Here is a 22,603-nt window from a genome sequence, read left to right as displayed (position 1 = left end):
TAGTCTGGTCTTCCTGTCGTGGCTGATATCTGTCAGAACGACATCATACAGATTGCACAGATATACAATTGATTATAAATAAAATAAATAAATAAATATTGGACAATATCACATACATTACTCTGATCCCAATGTATGTAAGTAGCTAAAACACTTGTGTTATGGAAAGACAGAAGTAACGACGGTACGACAAACACCCAGACCCAAGACAACATAGAAGAAAACTTATGATCTTTTTCTACATCGAGTTGGCCGGTAATCGAACCCGAACCTCGGAGCGGCGTACCCATGAAAACCGGTGTAGATACCACTCGATCACGGAGGTCGTCAAATACCTATGTCCGGTTCAAAAGGAATGACAGGTTTCATTGTAGGTAAATATTTCGGAATCTTGGTCAAAGGTATAAGTCCAATTTAAATGGAATATTATTCCAATATAGAACTGTCTTTGACGTATGGCAGGAATTTCGTTTAACGACATGGCTCTGGGTGCTCCACATATCTACATATATTATTTGATTTTGCATCAATTGATTTGTATACAGAAAAAAAAAACAGTGTCTTACAGAATGCTCTTGAGTCATGAATCTGGAATGAAATGTATCTCATTATTTAGATTTTACTAAGTACAACCGTCAATACACTTTTTTGGCAGATATTTATTAGACAGATGCATTTTTCCTTCACCGCTGAGCAGTAGATGCAGTTCAAGGGTATTGGGTAAGGGTACCCTCAATTTTTGGTTAAGACCTTTGCGTTTAATCATGCCATATAAGCTCCAACGCTAATAGATATACATATATCAACCAAGACGAACTATACGCTTTTTCATTGAGTATGTGTAATATTTATATAATAAGATTTTATATTAACATGGTTATTTTTATTAATTTCGGGATATTTACCATGTTTTTTATTTTTGTTCCGTGGAGCTCGATATTTCGACATTGTCGAAATATCGAGTAAATATTCCGAAAAAAGTAACTGTGTAATATTTGTTATGTGAAATTAAAAATCCATTTTCTAACTCTTAAACAATTTCAACTTTTAATACTAGTGTACAATGATTTTTCGGATTAATATTTACGAAGTTCGTCATTGATTCTATCGAAAATATTTCTGTTAATCTATACCTAACCTATCCTCATATTATAAATGAGGAAGTAATTCTTTCTGTGACAGACAGAGTACTTTTAAAGAGAGACAACAGACATGTCTGACGCTCTTTCACTACGAAACCAATGAAGCGAATTTGATGAAATTGGCCAAGAAGCTAATTTAAACTCCAAGAAAGGACATAGACTATTTTTTTCCTAAAACATGACAACCAATCCTCTTAAACGCAAGCGAAGCCGCGGGCGACAACTACAGCGACGACGGCGACCTTCACCGTCACCACATAAATATACTACAGTATTTGTTTATTTACGACATCACTAAAAAACCTCAAAATGTTCAGTGTTTTATAACTATATTGTCTATGGATTATATACAAAAACCTTCCTATCGAATCAATATATCCATTATAAAAACCGTATCAAAATCCTTTGCGTAACATTAAAGATCTAAGCATACGATATTAATTTATAATATATAGTGGTACATAATACCATGCACGACAGGTCAAGAGCGATATGTCAAATCTTTGGCACTCAATTCGAGCCATAAAGTTATATGGGAGCCGAGGGACGGAGGATGTTTTGCCAACAATGCCAACCAGTAAATTATTATTTTGAACGTGATAAAATACACGTTCCGACAATTTATCAAAACTGTGCATCTGACTGATACTAATCGCTATAAACTAAAGGGTTCAAAAACTATGTCAATAATTCAAAACAGTCTAAAAGCCAGAATTATTAGACATAAATCGCTACAAGAGAGTTATCTTCAGCTTAATGAAGACATCTGACATCTCTATACATCATATCAACAGCCCGTAAATTTCCCACTGCTGGGCAAAGGTCACCATTGAGAAGAAGTTTAGGAGCATATTCCACCACACTGCTCCAATGCGGGTTGGTGGAATAGATATGTGGTAGAATTGCGTTGAAATTTTCGAGGTTTCGAGGTTTCCTCACGATGTTTTCCTTCACCGTCGAGCACACAATGAAATAAACACAAATTAAGCACATAAAAAATCGAACGCATAATAAAGAATCGAACGCATTCGAACTATTGGGCCATCTCGGCTTAGTTTACTTAACTTTTACGGAAAACATCCCCAAAGGTACGTTTCCTCTGAAGGTTTCCTCTACCTACGTATACGCCAGCAACCTTGGGAACTTAGATACTTATTCCATGTGCTCCCACCAATATTCTAAATTTAAATTGATAGTCAACTTGAGCTTAATTTACCCTTCAAGCATGAACACAACAGTACAAACTATTGCCGTTACGTTAGGCCTAAAAATTCACAAAATTCTACTACAAATTCTTCTCAATTTAACAGACAATATTTAACATCTTAAAGTTTTCTTAAAATAGACGAAAAGCTAATATTATATTTAATATGTATTTTTATCCTCAAAATAAAAATATTCCCCAAAGATAATCATAAAACTGAATCTCCTCATCTCAAATTCACGGGAACGATTTCGCGGGCTCAGCTCCCGTATAATAAATATATAAAAATGTATAAGATTAGAGATCCTAATAACGTTCGGTGAACTTCAGATAAAATAATGTTTTATACACACACATATAGACATACAATCGACTTTTGGCTTTCCCTTAAAAGCCATTTATAATAAATTACATTTTACAGTCTCATAGATGACAATGATTTTAGTTCATTCGTAGTTATAAAAATTAAGATATTTTTTCTGATTCAGAGTCCATCTTAGTAATATTCGACATTCACAACTTTTTGAGAATCTATATAGGCTAACATCTGAATAAAGATTATTTTTGGAAAAAACATGTTTTACTTGATGGAAATTACAATAAAGTGAAATATGTTAATAGATGTTTTAGTACCGAAACCGAAAAAAAAAAATAGATTTATGCAAGAATCTTCCATTAAATATGAATGAAAACAGCATCAGCCTTTTAATTTGATATCCCAACTTTCAACCTTCTGACAAGGCTTGTAATATCAAATTAGACATAAGGACCTCTTAATTATTTCCTCCAATTGAATGAAAACAAAAACAAAATTATATATTTTTGTTACTAAAGTTATTAATTGCGGGGTATTTACCATGTTTTTTTATTTTTATTCGGTGGAGCTCGATATTTCGACATTATCTACGAATGTCTTGTTCACGAGACTGTTGTAAAAATACCAATGTTAATTTAAAATCTTATATATATATTTTTGTTTGTTTCAGTTCAAAATGAAGCCAATTAATATCATTTGAAAAAGATTTTTACGAACGATGGTATGAGACGGATGATACGAACATGCGTCCCAGCCAGGCCTGGTTGGCGACCACGACGCTGCTCCTCATCCTACAGCACTCAGAAATGAAGCACGGTGCTCCATTATCCGAGGACTTTCAGCTCAACCCAAGCACAAGACACCATCATAGACACAGACACAAGCAAACAGAAGCTCCCTATCTTGAACCTTTAGTGGATAGAAAATTCAAATATTCTTTCTATGATCCCCTAGTTAGTTTCAGAGAGAAGACCTATCTAGACAGGAGTCTGATAGGCTACGATCTGATCGTTGATGATAGGCAAAATGATTGGTTGAATATGTCAAAAGACCAAATAAGTGAACTGAAGGATAAGAAGCATCAGCATTGGCCTATCAAGAGAGAAGCAGTGATAGAAGGGGACTTGGTGCTAGGAGGTCTCATGATGGTCCATGAAAGATCAGACAATAGGACTTGTGGTCCAGTTATGCCGCAAGGGGGTGTCCAGGCGTTAGAAACAATGATGTACACGCTTGATATTATAAATCATAAGCTGAAACTCATTCCAGGAGTGACGATCGGTGCTCACGTCCTCGACGATTGTGATAGAGATACATATGGATTGGAAATGGCAGTGGATTTTATAAAAGGTAATTTTTTAATATTAATTTAGTTCTTCTTAATCCCTTTTGATTTTATTGAAAAAATAAAATTCACTCATCAAAAGACATCATATTGCTATGACTGACTTTTTGTATCTATTATTAAAGCCTTTAGGAAATTTTCACCTGCGGGTTCCATGAACGTAAAATCCAAGCTTTAAACACCGTAAATATGCCACTGCTCATCCCTTCCGTTAATGTCAAAGAGACGGTTTTCAGCCGAATTTTATCCAACGCGTAAAAACCTTGGAAGATTTTCTTTTAAGGCGCGTACACAATAAATTATAAATACAATTTTGCATATTACCAGCTATGAAAGCTCGTATTTGAAGGCACATCATGTCGGACATATTTTTTCAAATTCAAATACCACTTTTCGCAAATTTTGGCTATCAATTTAAATTTAGAATAAAATTTTATGTTTGACTTTTGATATATAAGTGTTAACTTTTTGTATGTTTTTCAAGGTTCGATCAGTAATATTGATGATGCTGAATATGCTTGCAACGCGACGGCCATGAGGAAGGTTATATCCGGCGTGGTGGGCGCTGCATCAAGCGTTACTTCTGTCCAAGTTGCAAATCTGCTGCGTCTCTTTAAAATACCACAGGTAAAAAATATTTACTAAAAACAATCTATTAATTTAATATGCGATGGTTAAAGAAAATACAATATGTTACAGCGATAAATAAAAAGATTCTTACGGTTTGTTATAAGCACCCAATATTTTTATAATATAGAAGGACATAAAAAATAAATCAACATATATTTAATTCTAATATACGTACAGCAATTTTAACGGAACCGTATTTAACGTAAAGCCACTTGGAATTAAGATTCTATCGAAAAGAATCGGGAACTCAGTAGATACTCTTTTCGAACAATTGAAATATATTCAAATAAATTCATGTCAGTTAAATGCAAAATAAATTTACAAAATATATACTGCCTGAAAGTCAACAAATATTAGCTCCACGCTTTGATTTAATTTATTAATATAATAATATTATATGTCACGTTTCGTCAACATGCAAAACAAATACTTTAATCATACGTTTTCATCTATATACAAAATGCGTTGTAATCAACGTCAATTCCATAATGGCATATTTTTATCCTAAATTGTTTTTACATAATAAGCACTAGAAGTTTTGCTTGTAAAACTGCTTTCAGTTTTAACATATAAAACGATAATTTTATTCATTCCATTTCTAAGTCAATAGATAACAGAACTTGTAACAAAAAGTCAATCACCATCTAAAAATATAATAAAATTGGAGTGTCTGTTTGTAATATTAAAATAACTGCTTTGTACTAAATGCATATGTATATATACCCGGTATATATGTATATCAAAGTAATATTTGTTACAAATTTTTGATTGTCTGTGTGTGTGTTTGTTCCGGCTAATCTCTGGAACGGCTGGACCAATCTTGTCGGGACTTTAAGGAGTAATTTATACTACAACTTTTTTTTCTATTCAAACCCGAACAAAATCGCGGGAATAACTAGATTTAAACAAAATAAACAAATCACAAATCATCGGTTAATATTCGATTGTTTCCTCATCACGGCTTAATATAATCCACAAACAAACAGAACGTAGCTATTAAGTGCTGAGATATCTCCTGAATAGGCCTTCAGGCTTTCAACAAAAGAAAAAAAAATACGGTTATATTATCTAAATCGCTTTGAATAACGATTCATTCCATTTATCTCAACCCTTGGAGATATCAGATGATGAATGGGCTCGTAGCTATACTTTCATTATTAAAAACGATTAAACAACGGTCTATATTTTCTCATTCAGAAGCAAATTGAATTAAAGGAAACGGCAAAACCACGCGACGCCTCGGAAATTATACTTGAAGCCTGTGGTTTAGAGTATTTTTAATTAAAACTTTTGTTTTCTTTTATTCGGACGAATACCTCCATGACTTTAAAGAGTGATTTAATCTCGTTAGGAAAACATTCATTTGTAATTCAATTTTCGTCTTTTGGAATGCGATCTGTTTGGACGCTGTTATTATTTGAGATAGAAGTAAATAACAAATAGCAGCCTGTTAATTTCCCACAGTCCCACTGGTGGGGAAATTTTGTTCCAAAGAGAAGGTTTGGGGTTTGTTTACAATTAACTTGTACTTTTACAGACAATTTTTGGTAATAAATGATGATGATATTGATTATAATGATTAAAAATGCGAAATTCTATACAAATTTTCATTTTCAAATCATCTTCTTGGGTGATAAATATTTAGAAATCCAGTATTTTACTCATGAACGGAAGCCTAAATACTGATTTTCATATTTCTTTAACGATCTATTCGTCTCACTCAGAAGATGAATTTTAATGAATAAATCCTCTCTTAGACGTTCTATATTTTGTTTATTAAAAGTAATTACCACAAAAATGTAAATGACACTACCATTTATTTATTTAGATTATCAACATGTCGTGAATTCTTTACATTTAGTTACTAAAACAAGATAATCAATATAAATAATATAGATATAAAAAAAGATATATTTGAGAGTTACTATCCCCGCGAGGTAATGCTGTAGCTAAGTTACATCAGTTTTCTGCTAGTGAAAGTCCCGTAAAAATTGATCCAGTCGTTCCAGGGATTAGCCGGAACAAACAGACAGATAGACAGACGGACAAAAATTGTAAAATATGTTATTCTTGTACATGAATCGCATCGATACTCACGATATTATTTTACTACAGAAAAATACTAACATTTTAATTTTATAAACAGACACTCAAATTTTATTTAATGTACGTATTTACTTTATATGTTGGTACAATATGCTCAACAGGTCTCATTCTTCTCGACATCCCCGGAGCTGTCGAACAAGGCTCGCTTCGAGTACTTCACGAGGACCATTCCATCTGACTTGCATCAGGTAAAATCAATATTACTGTGACGTACCATGATGTGAATAAGTAAATTGACGTAAGAAACGAAATCAAATGAGGAGCCCCTTTTAAACCGACTTAAAAAAGGAGTCAATTGTATTATTTGTTTTGGAACGTTAGGAAAAAAGATTTGATTTGATTTGAAATAATAATAGTATAAAACAACTAAAAAACATGCTGTTAGCACCCAATAAAAATTTCAAATATTTTAGTATTCCTGATAGCAAACCCTTTCATTTGATTTCCATATCATGGGGGTGGATTTCGAACAGCCGGTCCGCCATCTTGGGGAAGCCGTCATGTTGGATTTGTAATGATGTTTATTTTCTTATCATGTATTGGCCTTAGAACTCAGAGCATATGCAAAATTTCATCCTAATCGAAGACTGGGATGTGGGTCATATTAAGATTACAAGATTTTCTTTTTTTTATGGTACAGGTTGGCGGACGAGCATATGGGCCAACTGATGGAAAGTGGTCACCATCACCCATAGACAATGATGCTGTAAGAAATATTAACTTTTCCTTACATCGTGAATGTGCCACCAACCTTGGAAACTAAGATGTTACGTCCCTTGTGCCTGTAGTTACACTGGCTCACTCACACTTCCAACCGGAACACAACAATACTGAGTACTGTTATTTGGCGGTAGAATAACTGATGAGTGGGTGGTACCTACTCAGACTGGCTTGCACAAAGCCCTACCACCAAGTAAACATACATACATAGTTAAAAGTGAAGCTTATAAAATCGTGTTAAAAGAGATGAAAACTACATAATATGTATGTCATGATTGCTAGTTAACAATGAATTGATTACATTTATCACAATAAAGTAAATTATTTTATTATTATTAATCATTTGCATGCACTTGAACTATTTTGAATAACAATGAAGTAGAACTTGACACGCTCGTATTTAATTATATGCACCTTATTTTTACACTTGTTGTGACGTCATTTGGTTTTCTTTTGTACTGAAAAACCAGAGGTTTTAATTGGTCAGTAAGATTTAAAGAAAAAAAAACAAAACAACAAAATATTATGCATAGGAAATTGGTCTTACGTCTTTCCAGCCGTGTTGGATTTGCTATACACAACACACACACACACACACACACACACACACACACACACACACACACACACACACAGGATAAGCCAATGTGACCAAAATCAAGTGTTGGACATTATAATACGTGCATTTAGTAAGCAGGCTGTGTACCCTTGAAAATGACCGCTGAGACTCCTATTATGTATTACATAACACACTCCCCCCTAACTTTGATTTAGAATATGCCCTGGTCATGTTTAATAAAAATCCTTTCAGTGACGTATGCACGATGTATGTTCGTGCTGAATAATATATAGCATAAAAAGTCACGCTGCACTGAAAGTTAATTGTGATTGATAGCCTCTGTCGCAGTCTTAAATTTGAAAGCCTTTACTATATTACGTAAAAGCAATATTTTAGGAATTGTACGTAGATACTATACGTAACTGAAGGCTAGATAAAGTTCTAAATACTATATATTACTTTTTACTTTAGAACTATATCTATGTTATCTATTATATACAATTTCTTTCTTAACAAAAAATATTATTATATTAGACAATATTATTAAATACCATCCTGTAATATTCGGAATTGACTGAATACAGAATTTATTTTCAATAAAAACAAAAAAAAATATGTTAAAACATTTTGTTTTTTATTGTTATTGTTGTTATTGTTTTGTGTTTGTTGCACAAAACAATATTTTATTATTTTATTGCCATTACATAAAATTAAAAAAAATAAAATTAAGCACTGTTAATTGACGTAAAAACGTATAAAGTATTTGTATTTCTATTTTTTATAACATATACCATTTTATACCATAGAGCTGAGATGGCCCAGTGGTTAGAACGCGTGCATCTCAATCAAATCAAAATAAATGATTTCGGCAAGGCAAGCAACACTATATATATGTGCGTGATTTGTATTTATAATTCATTACGAATATCATTCATTGCACTATACTAGCTCTTTCATCCTACAATACACTACACTAGCTCCCGCGAACCGGAACACAACGATACTAAGTATCGGTGGTACTTGGTCGTAGAATATCTGACTAGTAGGTGGTACCTACCTAGACAAATTTGCACAAAATCTAATTGCTACCTAATAAATTCCACAAGTATGACAACGTATTTTAGAACATGAATACTATTATTAATAACAGCTTATGAGATACAATTTTCCAAAAGCTTTGATTTGTCAAACTTTTGAACCAATAAATTCAATAGAAGACATAGATAAGCTTAATTCTTTACACGAACTTCGTAAATCCTTATCATTTGTATAGAACAAAACTTTGAAAGATTAAGAAGCTTTCTTAAGATTTCTCAATGAAAACTTCTAAAGCCTTATCGCCCTTCACGGACTGAGAACGATAATACAATACTTAGCCTAGATATTTATTCTTTTATTTTTTGGTTTTATGACTAAAAATATCGACAGCTTTAGGAAACACTCGAGTTATATAGATTGAAGTTAGTTATTTATCTCTGAACTGCCTTTATAGTTGATACTATCTTAAGACTAATGTTTAACGAAATTTATTTGATGTAAATCCTACAGGTGCGAGCAATGGTCGAGATTGTAAAGAAGCTGGGATGGAGCTACGTGTCCATTATCTATGAAGAGTCTAGCTATGGAATTAAGGTTAGTAAATATATTAATAATCTGAAATAGTTTCGAATATTTATTAATTAAAGTAAAGTAAAGTAACAGGCTGTAAATTTCCCACTGCGATAAGGCCTTCTCTTTCATTAAGGAGAGGGTTTGGAACATATTCCACCACGCTATTCCAATGCGGGTTGGTGGAATGCACATGTGGTGGAATGCACATGTGGTAGAATGTCTATGAAATTAGACACATGCACGTTTCCTCACGATGTTTTCCTTCACTGCCGAGCACGGAAGAAATTTTAAACATAAATTAAGTACATATGTATAACGGTGCTTGCCTGGGTTTGAACCCGCAATCATCGGTTAAGATGCACGCGTTCTAGCCACTGGCAGTTAAAGTGCGAAAGACAGACAGAGTTACTTTCACATTTATAATATGAATATAGATTGAATTACGAATAAAATTAGAATAACCTGTAAGATCAAATTCGTAACTCATTGATCTTGAAATAACAGAAAGTGACGTCATGTGACATAACCGTATAACCATAATCGATTGATAACATTCCACGGCTGAAACACGAAGTGAAGTAATGGAATTTTGAATCATACTCCTGATAACAGAAGTTACTTGAACTATTGTTTTTTATTTACGATAAAAATATTTAATTTTAAATGCAAAGGAACTTTTTACACAAATGAGATGAGTTGTATACTAAAAGAATGTTTCATTATAAAAATCAAAAATCACCACATAATATACACGAGCACCATTATTATTATTATAGCACCATTCAGTACTCAGTATTGTTGTGTTCCGGTTTGAAGGATGAGTGAGCCAGTGTAACTACAGGCACAAGGGACATAATATCTTATTTCCCAAGGTTAGTGGCGCATTGACGATTTAAGGAATAGTTAATATTTCTTACGTCATTGTCTATGGGTAATGGTGACCACTTACCATCAAGTGGCCCATATGCTCGTCCGCCAACCTATACCATAAAAGAAAAATCAGTCCTTGAAAGTAGTCGATTCGAGCCGAAGCGATTTTTATCGCCTTACAACTTTTATAACTTAAAATTTTAAATACATATTTAACTTTAAATTTACATACAAACGATATCGACAATAATAAGCAATGTGTAAAAGCCTCCTGTAAGACCGAAAAACAAACATAAAAATAAACAAAATTAACCTTTAAATACTTCACAAATAATTAATCACACTTGTCCATGTAAAAACACAACCTCATAAACAAATCAATTTTCAAACATTCTTCAGATAGCATTAGTGAGACATTCGTAATAATCGTCTGAATCTTATTTAATCGCGATTCCGATATCATTAGTGAGATGTCGATAGCAGGAAGGAAATGGCGAGAGGTCTAATCTATTTTTCGTGCAGACAATCGGATCTTGATTCAATGAGGAAATGTTGCTTGCATCCTTGATAGCATTCATCACGGTTTTGATTTTCACGGAACCCATTTTTAATCTGTAGATTTAATCTGTCGTTTTTTTTATGGTATAGGATGGCGGACGAGCATATGGGCAACCTGATGGTAAGTGGTCACCATCGCCCATAAACAATGACGCTGTAAGAAATATAAACTATTCCTTACATCGTTAATGTGCCACCAACCGTGGGAACGAAGATGTTATGTCCCTTGTGCCTGTAGTTAAACAGGCTCACTCGGCCTTCAGATCGGAACACAACAATACTGAGTACTGTTATTTGGCAGTAGAATAACTGATGAGTGGGTTGTACCTACCCAGACGGGCTTGCACAAAGCCCTACCACCAAATGAACGTAATATTATTTTTATATCATTAACTATTACGTGACTAAATTAACATATCACCATAAGCTATAAATGACAAGCATAATTATTGTATTTTCATTTTTACAGGATTAAAACTGTTGAGTTGTGTCAGGGTGTTGTTTGTGATGTGTGAGGCTTAAAAAGTAGCCTATGTCCTTTCTTGGAGTTGAAGTTTGCTTCATACCTAATTTCAACAAAATTCGGTTAAGCGCTTTGGTCATGAAAAGGTGACAGACAGACAGAGAAACATTGATATAGATATAGATGAAAGATATTCGTAAAGAAAAGCATGAACGCTACTTAGCAAATGTCACCCTCTAAAGCAGACGAAGCCGCGGGCAGAAACAAGTTATCAAATAGAAAAATAAATAATTTAATGATATTATTAAATTTGTTTAAATGATTAATGAACAGTGTCAAATGATTAGAATCACTGTAATTGTCGAAGCAATTATTTCTCTTTATAGTATTGCAGAACATTAATTTATAACGGACATCTAAATATTTAACATACAACGAAATCAGTGCAACCAATGTTTGCAAATCATTTTGAAGCCTCACGAATATTGTATTCGACTGACGTTAACCATCAACCAAATATGGTCTATTAATTTTCACAAATTACTTTAAACGAATTTCGCTCTTAAAACGATATAAAATAAGTAACATATTACCGTGAACAGTCCTATAAATAAAACAATCAGGTCATAGAAATACAAGCCATAACGTTAAAGATATAGATGATGTTTTGCCGTGGCGGTATTTCGTATGTCTGCGTCAGCGATTAACATTCGAATTGAAATGTAAAGCGTTTAACATCGAAATCGGGATGGATGGTCGAAATAAGCTGGTTAATCTGCCCAATGTATGGGAAACTTTGTTTGGGATATTACATTGATACGATTATTTTATGTTAAATAGCTACCGTTTACAATAATGGAAAAATTGATTCAAATGAACTCGATTATATAACAAAAGGGTTTTCCAATAAGGACTTGATAACTTTTTTCAAAATGCAAACAATTTGAAATATTTAAACAGCTTTATTTTCAGGTTGAAGTTCGTTCAAAATACTTATGAATGGAACTCGACTTCGCTCGTATGGTGAAATAACGGCTGCTATTTCGCGTTCAATGTTGGCCTTCCATCGTCTTATAGGCTTCTATAGGATTATTAGCGTAGACTTGACGTAGCCCCAAAGAAAAAAAACTAGAGGCATTAATCGCACGAACGAAGCGGCCAGTCGACTGGTCCAATTCTTGAGATACGCGCTCATCAAACTTGTTCAATCAAAACATCAATAAATAGATTGTAACGTGTGCATGTGGCGCCTTCCTATTGAAACCACATGCTGTCCAAATCCACATATTCCAATTTGGGCCAAAAATTTGGAGTTAACGCTCTTAAAGTAGCGGCCACTGACTCCGAATTTCTATAGAAAAAAAAATATGCAGACGTTGGTCGATCGTTTACTTCACCGTGATGAAAATGTTATGTCTACTGAATAAACTGGCATAGGTTGATGTTAAGTTAAAAGGTGCGTTTACAAGCTAAATTCAAAATTGTCAACTCCCCTTATTTGTAAAATGTAAAAAATATTTATGATTGTTTTGAAAGTCATTATTTAAGGTCGTAAGCAGTAGAAGAAGAAGAACTAGGTAGAAAGTAGGAATTACTACTTGTTTATTACTATTATTGACCCGAATTTCTTCAGGTAAAGTGCGCTGTGTACGCTTCGAAGGGGCTGTGTTAGTTTTCTTTGTACACCGCTCTATACATGGCCAGTAATTTTACCGCTCGCTAAAATTAATTTTTTTTTCAAATTGTAACAATATTGTCCCATAATCACTAGCACAAAAATTGGTTTAAACTATTAACATATTAGATTATATATACTTTGCTCTTATCTCTTTGCTAATTATCGTTATTTATTGGAGACGATAAGGAATTGAAAATTCAATGACAATTTACCTAAATTTTGAAGCATCAGCAATTATTAAAGTTACTTGTTTAAGGCAGTTATGATTCTTGTAGTAACTATTTTTATTTTTAATTTATATATAATGAAAGGCTTATTGTAAATATGTCCTTATATATTTATTATTATCGCCGTGTTTTCGACTGCATGATCATGGAAACCAGAGTCATCAACCAAAATACATCGAGCATTGATCGTTAAATAACGTTGGTGGATAAACCGGATTATTTTAATTAAAATTATAATATAATAAATACTCTCATTTAGTCAAGAGTACATTTATCAAATTGTTTTAAATCACATATTGAGAGTTCGTTGATAATATCAAGTTTTGAATTTGAACATTAAACAGTTCTGTAGAAGATTTTGGACATTTATCTTTTTAAATTTTACCAAAATTCACAATGTTCTGATTTTTACAGAAGCTAGATAAAGTATAAATAACGTGAGTACCTTAAAATTTAATACAAATACATATTCAAAAAAGAAGAGAGTTGTTTTTTTTATATAAATTATAAATTATATGACATTTTAAATATTAAACTAAACAAACTAATAAATGCAATAAAACTAGCACTACACAAAAGTACATAAAGCTACTGAAACAAATAGCACCGCTTTAGCCAAATTACATCGAATCCGGCTAATCCTTCAATTTCAATACGATTAGTCAAATTCAATAACGTACTGATTACTACCAATATAGATTAATAGGAGAAAATAACAATTACCCGTTTTTAATCTGGTACCTTAGAAAATTTGATAGCAATCAAACTTGATTGATCTGATGAAAACATGGGTATTCAGTACCAAAACGATGCAATAGTATCGTTAACTAATTTAAAACTAAAGCCGGAACATTTGTTTTAAGTACATTCAGAGTAAGAAAACATTCGTCAGTTTTCAAATTCATTCCTTTAACCAATCTTAAACTCTTAGTACCTTTTGAATCTAAACATTAAATCATTGGGAAGCAATATGTCATTCTCGATCGGTAAAGCAGATTATCGCTCATGAAAATAATCACACTGAGCACACGAAAATAGATCTTAAGGTGACGAACCTTTTCTTACCCCAACTTTACATAAACAATTCATAGCGCTATAAATCTAGGGTCAGAAACAGTACCAAAATATTAGCCTGAACAGAATTCATAATGTTAATTTAGTGATATTAATTGGTTTGCACTTTAATTCGTTCAATTGTTTTGTATTACACAACTATTTAACATTAACTAGACCCAAACAAACTATTTAAATTTAACGAAGTGACGTACTACAATTTATTTATTTAAAAAAAAAATATAGTGATTTACGTACATATCATCGTTGCATGTGAATAAATATTTTACGTGTCATATATTAAAGCACGGCTTGTGTTTCTCTACCTACCTACGATACCGTCACCGCGATTTCCCAAAAAGAGTCGCAATCACATAGTGCTATCAATAATTCCATCACTTTTGATTCTCACATCGACCAATCGACACACATACTAATTCTCGGTAGAACCTACTTTCCGAACCGGTGGAAGCTTCACTTGTAATAGTTTTTGATAGACAGATAAACAGAGTTACCTTCACATTTATTATATCAGTATAGATAGAATACTTTAATTGTTTTAGGATATTCTTTATTGATTACCGTTAATTAAATGTTATGGTTTTTGAAGTATCGTTACGTAACGCGTTACAGCGCCAGTCTGTCAGGCTTTCTTTTCTCATACGCATGCAAGTAGTTTAAGTTATTACTTCTATCAAGAGTCGAAACCGTACATGTCTATTGTTTAATACTCCGGCCGCAGTCTTCTATCTATAAAAAACTATTTACGATTGACAATTTGAAATGAGAAAAACATTTATGACATAACACGAAATTCATTCGAAAAGCTTAGTTCGATAATAGGTTTTCGCGACATTTTTTTCCATTTCAACTCGTCTGCGAGTATTGCGCACAAAATATATTAGCTAGTTGTTAGACGTCGACTGAAAATGACCCCTTTGTGATGTCATGTTTCGACGTCATCTCTCGAATTTTTTATTCATTTCCCCCGTGTCCCTTTTTTAACATTTTTCATTAATGTGAACAGCAAAAAGCGCTGAAATATTTCTTGTTATTTTTGAAGTAAATAACAATCTATCCTTATTTGCATTTTAGTAACAACTAGCTGTGCCCGGGACCTTGTACGCCTTTGAATATAACAAAAAAAAATATTACTGTAGCCTAAGTTACTCCCTATTATATCACTTATCTGCCAGTGAAAGTCCCGTCAAAATCAGTACATCGGTTCCAGAGATTAACCGGAACAAGCAGACAGACAGACAAACAAAATTTTTTAATAAATGTTTTTTTGGTATATGTACCGTATATACATAAATATGCATTGAGTAAAAAAGGGCTATTTTAATATTACGAACAGACACTCCAATTTTATCATATATATAGATAGTAATGTTGTTCTGTTACATTAATAAGGTCAGTATGCTTGTACTGACTGTAAAGCTGCATAATAAAACCTCTTTTATTTCTAGTTACAATGTACGCAATTGTAACACAATTTATTGTAGAATTTCTTATAGCTCGACAATATAACAAACAACTTATAAATAAAAGTTAAAGTAATTATAACTTGTAATCTTACATCTTACAAAAATTACAAAATTGTAATTCGTTATGTTGTTTAACGAGCGAAGATGATTATGTGAGTTAAAAATAAAAAAAAAACTTTCTCCTCAAATGGAGAGGAGAGCTTCACCCAGCAGTAGGAAATTTACAGGCTGTTGTTGTATAATATAATATTATATATATATATATATATATATATATATATATATATATATATATAATACTATAATATTTATTTCATAATATAATATTTACCCACAGGCATTTGAAGAGTTAGAAGCGTTACTTGCAAGAAACGGCATCTGCATAGCTGTAAAAGAAAAGCTGGTGAAAGATTCTGGAGTGGCAGATGAGAGGGCCTACGATGACATCGTTCAGAAGCTACTAACGAAGCCACGAGCTCGAGGTGAGTGTGCCAGTCAATAGCCAAGCTGATATAGCCTTACAATTAACAGACCTTCGTTTAGTAATATAAAGTAAGTAATGTTAGGGACACACTTGTTGATAGTTAACGTAAATGTAGCCACCAGAGCCCAGGCACAGGGCGTAGACTCTCGAGGGCGCAAGAATAGATAGACTGGACAGGACTATTGTTTTTTCGTTTTGCCCTTGTTAAGATTCCGCTGAACGCCTAGTACTCGATTTCAATACAGACATACTTATACATGCTATTATCATTTAAAAACATACATCGCGCTCAGTTTTTTGGAAACGCACGAGCGTATTTGTGTTTAGTGTTTATCGTTAATGGGCAACGCATTTGTAGTAGTGAACCTGCGTTTGAGTTTTAGTGAGTGAGACAGTAAAATAGGCAAAGGGTCTGCTTAAATAGGGCGCAGTTATAGAAGCTCGCACAGGGCGCAGAAAAGGCTATATACAGCACTGAGTGTAGGTGCTTGTAGGTATTGATGTAATTCAATAGCACATAGTTTATGCGGTAACAATCATGAACTAATGTTTCTGTTTGGTGGTATATATGGTGAGTGAGTGATGGGCTTGAAGTACCACCACCAAGTAAATATTAGAAAATAATTTTGCGTCTTTTAACAAATTTGTCTTATGGATCCACTCATATATATACATATATATTATATCTAATATTAGAGTGTCCATTTGTGATATTAAAATAACCTCATATTACTAAATGCATATGTACATTTTTGTCAATTTACATCACAATTTTTGTCTGTCTATTTATTCCGGAAAATCTCACGGCTAGACTGATTTTGATGAGACTTTCACTAGCAGATTACTAATGTAGTAAGGAGTAGCTCATGAAGTCGCGATTACTTCAAGTAATATATGTTTTAGGTATTTGTTAAACGTATCGCACTGAAATCACATTCATTATATCTAGTCCCAATGGGTTAGTGTATATTTAATTGAATAATTCTAAATGCATTGAAAATAATGATCATTAAAATGATAACTAACCGTAAAACGTCATTAATTATTTGTATAGTGTAATATATCATTGAAAAACAAGATTAAAGCTAACTTATCTCTTAAAAAATTGTTTTCCAAGCGATTTGAAAAGACAAATGATGTGTCTGCCTTATCTCGCTTAGAGTCTATTTGCATCAACAATATATTCTTTCATCTATCAAACCAGAATGAAAGTAAATAAGAAATTGTATGAACTGAATTTGAAGTACTTTTTTTTATTCACGTGTTGTTCTAATTTTGATATTTTAATATGGAAATATACAAAGTAACCGATTACGTCTTTAATATAATATAATATGAGACAACATCACATACATTACTCTGATCCCAAAGTAAGTAGCTAAAGCACTCGTGTTATGGAAAATCAGAAGTAACGACGGTACCACAAACACCCAGACCCAAGACAACATAGAAAACTAATGATAATCTACACTGACTCGGTCGGGACTCGAACCCGGGACCTCGGAGTGGCGTACTCATGAAAACCGGTGTACATACCACTCGACCACGGAGGTCGTCAAATGTAACATAATACTTGCGCTGTATACCTATAATGCCGTTATCTACCTAAAAACAATTATGAACTCTATCATCTCTCTATTATGCATGCATACGCATTAAGTAAAAAAGGGCTATTGCAATATTACAAACAGACGCTCTAATTTTATTATATGTATGTATGTATAGGTATAAATTAGAAAAAGTCATAAATGAAAATATATAATATTACTTGTATGAATCATTGATATACGATTCGACGCAATTTCCATCCATAATCCTTACTATCGAAGATTACTTGTATTATAGTGCCAAATTAAATATCGCCTAGGATGAAAGATTATCATAACATTATCTGGGCTAGCGATCTTTTGGTCCAGGCTGTTTCAAATAACAGGAATATGTTTATTATTGTAAATTATAAATTGACATTATAAAAAAAAATATATATCCCGCTGAGTTTCTTTCGCCGGTTCTTCTCAGGTCTGAGGTATTAAATTCCGAACCGGTGGTAGATTATCGACAGTCAATAAGAAAGTGTAAACACTTCTATTTTGAATAAAGGTTTTTGACTTTGACTAATACATAGTGCTATTAGAATTATCCTTTATTAATAATATTGATTTATTAGACTATTTCTTTTCCAATTGCTATAGTAATGGGCTGTTTACATGTGATTGTAGACATAACAGTAAAGAGGACCCTAATTTCTATGTAATATTACGTCAAAATAGCGCCTTTTAACTAATATTCCTTATTACGTCTTCTTTAGCAGATAATGAAATGAAATGTTAAACACATTATGTAATATTATTTATATTAATATTATAAATGTTAAAGTAACTCTATCTATCTGTCGCTATTTGACGACCGCTGAACCGAATTTGATGAAATTTGGTATGAAGCAAAGTTTGACTCCGAGAAAGTACATAGGCTACTTTTTTGACTAACACAGAACAACCAACGCCCTAAAACGCGAGCGCAGTCCCGGGTGACTACTAGTTCTAACATTCCAACAAGTAATGCCTTCGTAACACACACAGAAGATTGTGTCTCATGTATGTATGTAACATTTGAAAATATTGACTTTCTTGTACTTCTAAAACTTACTGATTTATAACAACGAGAGCCGAGGTGGTCTAGTGGTTAGAACGCGTGTATCTTAACCGATGATTGCGGGTTCAAGCCTAGGCAGACACCGCTTAATATACATACATGTGCTTAATTTGTGCTTATAATTCATCTTGTGCTGTGTCTAAATTTAATTAAATTATGACATCAATCAGTATTGGAGCAGCATGGTGGAAATATCTATAAACCTTTTCCTCAAAACAGGATATCTTAACCCAGCATGGGGGCATTTAGAGGCTGTTACAGTTATTTCACTTTTAACACAGTACAACACCAATACAATTTTCCTAAGAACCTAAAGGCTGTAGTATAACGTTATTTATTACAGCCATCACAGTTAATTTACTAAGAACCGCTGGAAAGTGAAAGGGCCGACGTGATAAGAACAAAACGCACTCGCTTCGCTGCTAAATGGCAATCATCGTTTATTGACGAGCGCCTATCCAATCTGTATAACCACTTTAGCGAAAAATTGTCTCACGCAGCCAACATCTGAGCACCGATGCGCTGTAATCTATCCGTATTCAATGTATATAAGCTTAGTATCGAAGTGCTTTACGATAGTAGTTTTCATATTACCATGTTTTGTGAATTACATACTACTTTATTGTAAGGAAAGTCAGAAGTAAGCTTAGGAATAAAATATCAAGTAGGTATAATTGTTTTATCGATTTGTTACTAGTGTAAATATTGAATAATATTTTTTTTTCTGAAACAAACCAAAATTTGTCCAGGGTATTTAAATTCATATTTGGATAATTTTAACTGTCGGGTCTGTCTCCTCTTCCTTGGAAGAGAAGGTTTGGCACGTATTTCACAACGCTGTTCCAATGCGGGTTGGTGGAATACACATGTGGCAGAATTTCAATGAAATAAGACACATGCAGGTTTCCTCAAGTTTAGTTTCTGCCAAGCACGAGATGAATAATAATAATTATTACACAGAATTCTGGCACGTGCAAGTTATTTGATAATATTTACTGCACGTACTTAAGTCTCTTATCTGACATATGATGAACAAGGGCAAGAACAAGGAATAATATAAGTCATCTATTTTTATACAGCAGATATAAATATATTTTCGGATACCCTCAAAATGGAAAATAGACGCCTTGACTTCATTGGCCCTTAACTAACCTTACTTACGTTAAACACAAACTTTGTAGCGAATATATGTTACGTTAGGGCTAAATCTTAATTAAAGGTTGGTTAAGCAATCACTTCGAACTCGTATTTCTGTGAGACCCGCAACTTTTCTCATCTCTACCAGAAAAACATTTTGCAAAAACATCACAACTTAGATTGGACTCCCCATATTCATTCGTTGATTACTTCTTCTAGTCTTATATGATGTTTTAGGTTTCAATCATATGCTTTTATTTATAATCAACAATATCCTGTAAATTTCCCACTGCTGGACTAAGGTCTCCTGTCCCTTTGAAAAGGTTTGGAACATATTCCGCCACGTTGTTCCAATGCGGAATGCACATGTGGCAGAATGTCTATGAAAATAGACACATGCAGGTTTCCTTACAATTTTTTTCTTCACAGCAGAGCACGAGATGAATTATAAACACAAATTAAGCACGTGAATATTCAGTGGTGCTTGCCTGGGTTTGAAACCGTAATGTTCGGTTAAGATACACGCGTTCTAACCACAGACCCAAGACAAGATAGTAACTAATGAACTTTTTCTCCATCGACTCGGCCGGGAATTGAACCGAGGATCTCGGTACCCACTAAAACCGGTATACACGCTACTCGACCACGAAGGTTGTCCAAATTGTTCTAGTACCGCAATTCACATTCACATTTACTGCGACGAAAGCATATTCGGCACGCATCCTGCGTTTGTCACAAATAATATCTTCAACATAGTATTATCTGATACAACATATAATTCATATAAATATTACCAGTTCGAACATATTCTTATATTCATTTTTCGGCTTCTCAACGATATCTGACAACTGATGGTCTTAATACAGACCGTTTTGGTCACTTGCCAAAACGAGGCTTCTGGTTTATTGTTTTTGCTGTAGAGTTTTTTCCATATGGTATCTATTTTGTGATTTGAGCGATTTAACCTCGCTTGCTAAAGAACTTATCTTCCACTTTCATAAACGAAGTTCATAGTAATATAACTTCGTAGGGGTTTGTGCCTGTTTGAGTAGGTACCATCTACTAATGAAATATTTTACCACTTAACAGCAATACTAAGTAACATACAGACGTATGGGACTTACCACCTTGTTCCCAAGGTTGGTTGGTGGCGCATTGGCGGTGTACCAAATAGTTAATACTAGTGGTCGCCCAAGGCATTGCTCGCGTTTTAGGGTTTTGGTTGTCATGTATTGGGTAAAAGAGTAGCCCATGTCCTTTCTTGAAGTTCAAGTTTGCTTCATAACAAATTTCATCAAATTCAGTTGAGGGTTTGGTCTTGAAAGAACAGACAGACAGAGTTACTTTCACATTTATAATATCAATATAGATTTCTTACAGTACAAGTGTCTGTAGGTACCATCAGGTGGCCAATTTGCAAGATAGCCTGACGAAATTGCGTTTGTCCATTTATTACTCTCCATGTAACGCACTTTTAAACCTACTCGTATATATGTTATGAGCAAAGTTAGTATCCAGAGTCCACTTCACTTTAACTTCTGAACTTCTTGTGTGTCATGAGAAATTATTACTCAGGTTACAATTGGAAAACTTTTGTGTTATATTTGATTTTTCTGATATAATGAGATAAAACTTTTAAAACAATATAGGTATGAATTATTTCAGCTATATTTTGGGTAGGTTAGATGCTTGCACTGGTCACCTGAGCAGTTCTATCCTATGGTAGCCAGAAAGAGTATGCCTCCATACGATGAAGTAGCGTTTTGTAAAACCCTTAATATACATATACTGATAAATCTCCTGCAGAACTTTACTTTTATTTAAAATATTTATAAGGAATTTCGATACCGATGACTGGATTAATTTACTGTTAGGTGCAAGTCACTCATCTACATTTGGATTCACCAAAATTATGAACTCATTTAAATAAAAATGTCAAATAGTATAGTTCAGCCCAAATTGGAGTTTGTTGAAAACAATTAACTTTAATTTTGTTTACGTCTTTTTATAGTTTTTCTCATACAGTCGCAGCCCTAATAGGTCTCTAAGGGGCCAGCATGTTTTTTCGCACTCTAAAATTCATCATTTGTTAAATTGCAACAGTTTACTAAATTGTTAAGATTTAACAAATCTAGAACTGAAGCTCTTTAAATTGAGCTCTTTATATGCAGCTATTTTCTTCACTAGGGCCAAGCCAAATAAACTTTATATATTTATTTTAATTAGACTTTTACAAGCACTTTTGAATCGTTATTTTACAATTAAGTGAAGCTAACACCGGTTCGGAAAGTAGTTTCTTCCGAGAAGAACCGGCAAGAAAATCAGTAGTTACTCTTTTTTAACATTTAAAAAATACAGTCA

General features: G+C 33.3%; 1 protein-coding gene across 1 annotated transcript in view; it reads left to right on the top strand.

Annotated features, from left to right (window-relative positions):
- Window positions 1-22,603, top strand: part of LOC124534458 (metabotropic glutamate receptor 2-like) — a 186,354-nt gene that overhangs the window by 85,297 nt on the left and 78,454 nt on the right. The window contains exons 2-6 of the mRNA XM_047110349.1: window positions 3,333-4,012; window positions 4,492-4,634; window positions 6,845-6,931; window positions 9,571-9,654; window positions 16,307-16,451. Of these exons, the coding sequence (XP_046966305.1) occupies window positions 3,406-4,012; window positions 4,492-4,634; window positions 6,845-6,931; window positions 9,571-9,654; window positions 16,307-16,451 (1,066 nt within the window). The 5' untranslated portion in view covers window positions 3,333-3,405. The remainder of the gene's footprint in view (window positions 1-3,332; window positions 4,013-4,491; window positions 4,635-6,844; window positions 6,932-9,570; window positions 9,655-16,306; window positions 16,452-22,603) is intronic.

Source organism: Vanessa cardui, chromosome 12 (genome assembly GCF_905220365.1).
Source record: "Vanessa cardui chromosome 12, ilVanCard2.1, whole genome shotgun sequence".
NCBI classification, from domain to species: Eukaryota; Metazoa; Arthropoda; class Insecta; order Lepidoptera; family Nymphalidae; genus Vanessa; species Vanessa cardui.
The sequence above is the reverse complement of the archived record's forward strand: the minus strand, read 5'-3'. Positions and strand labels throughout refer to the sequence as shown.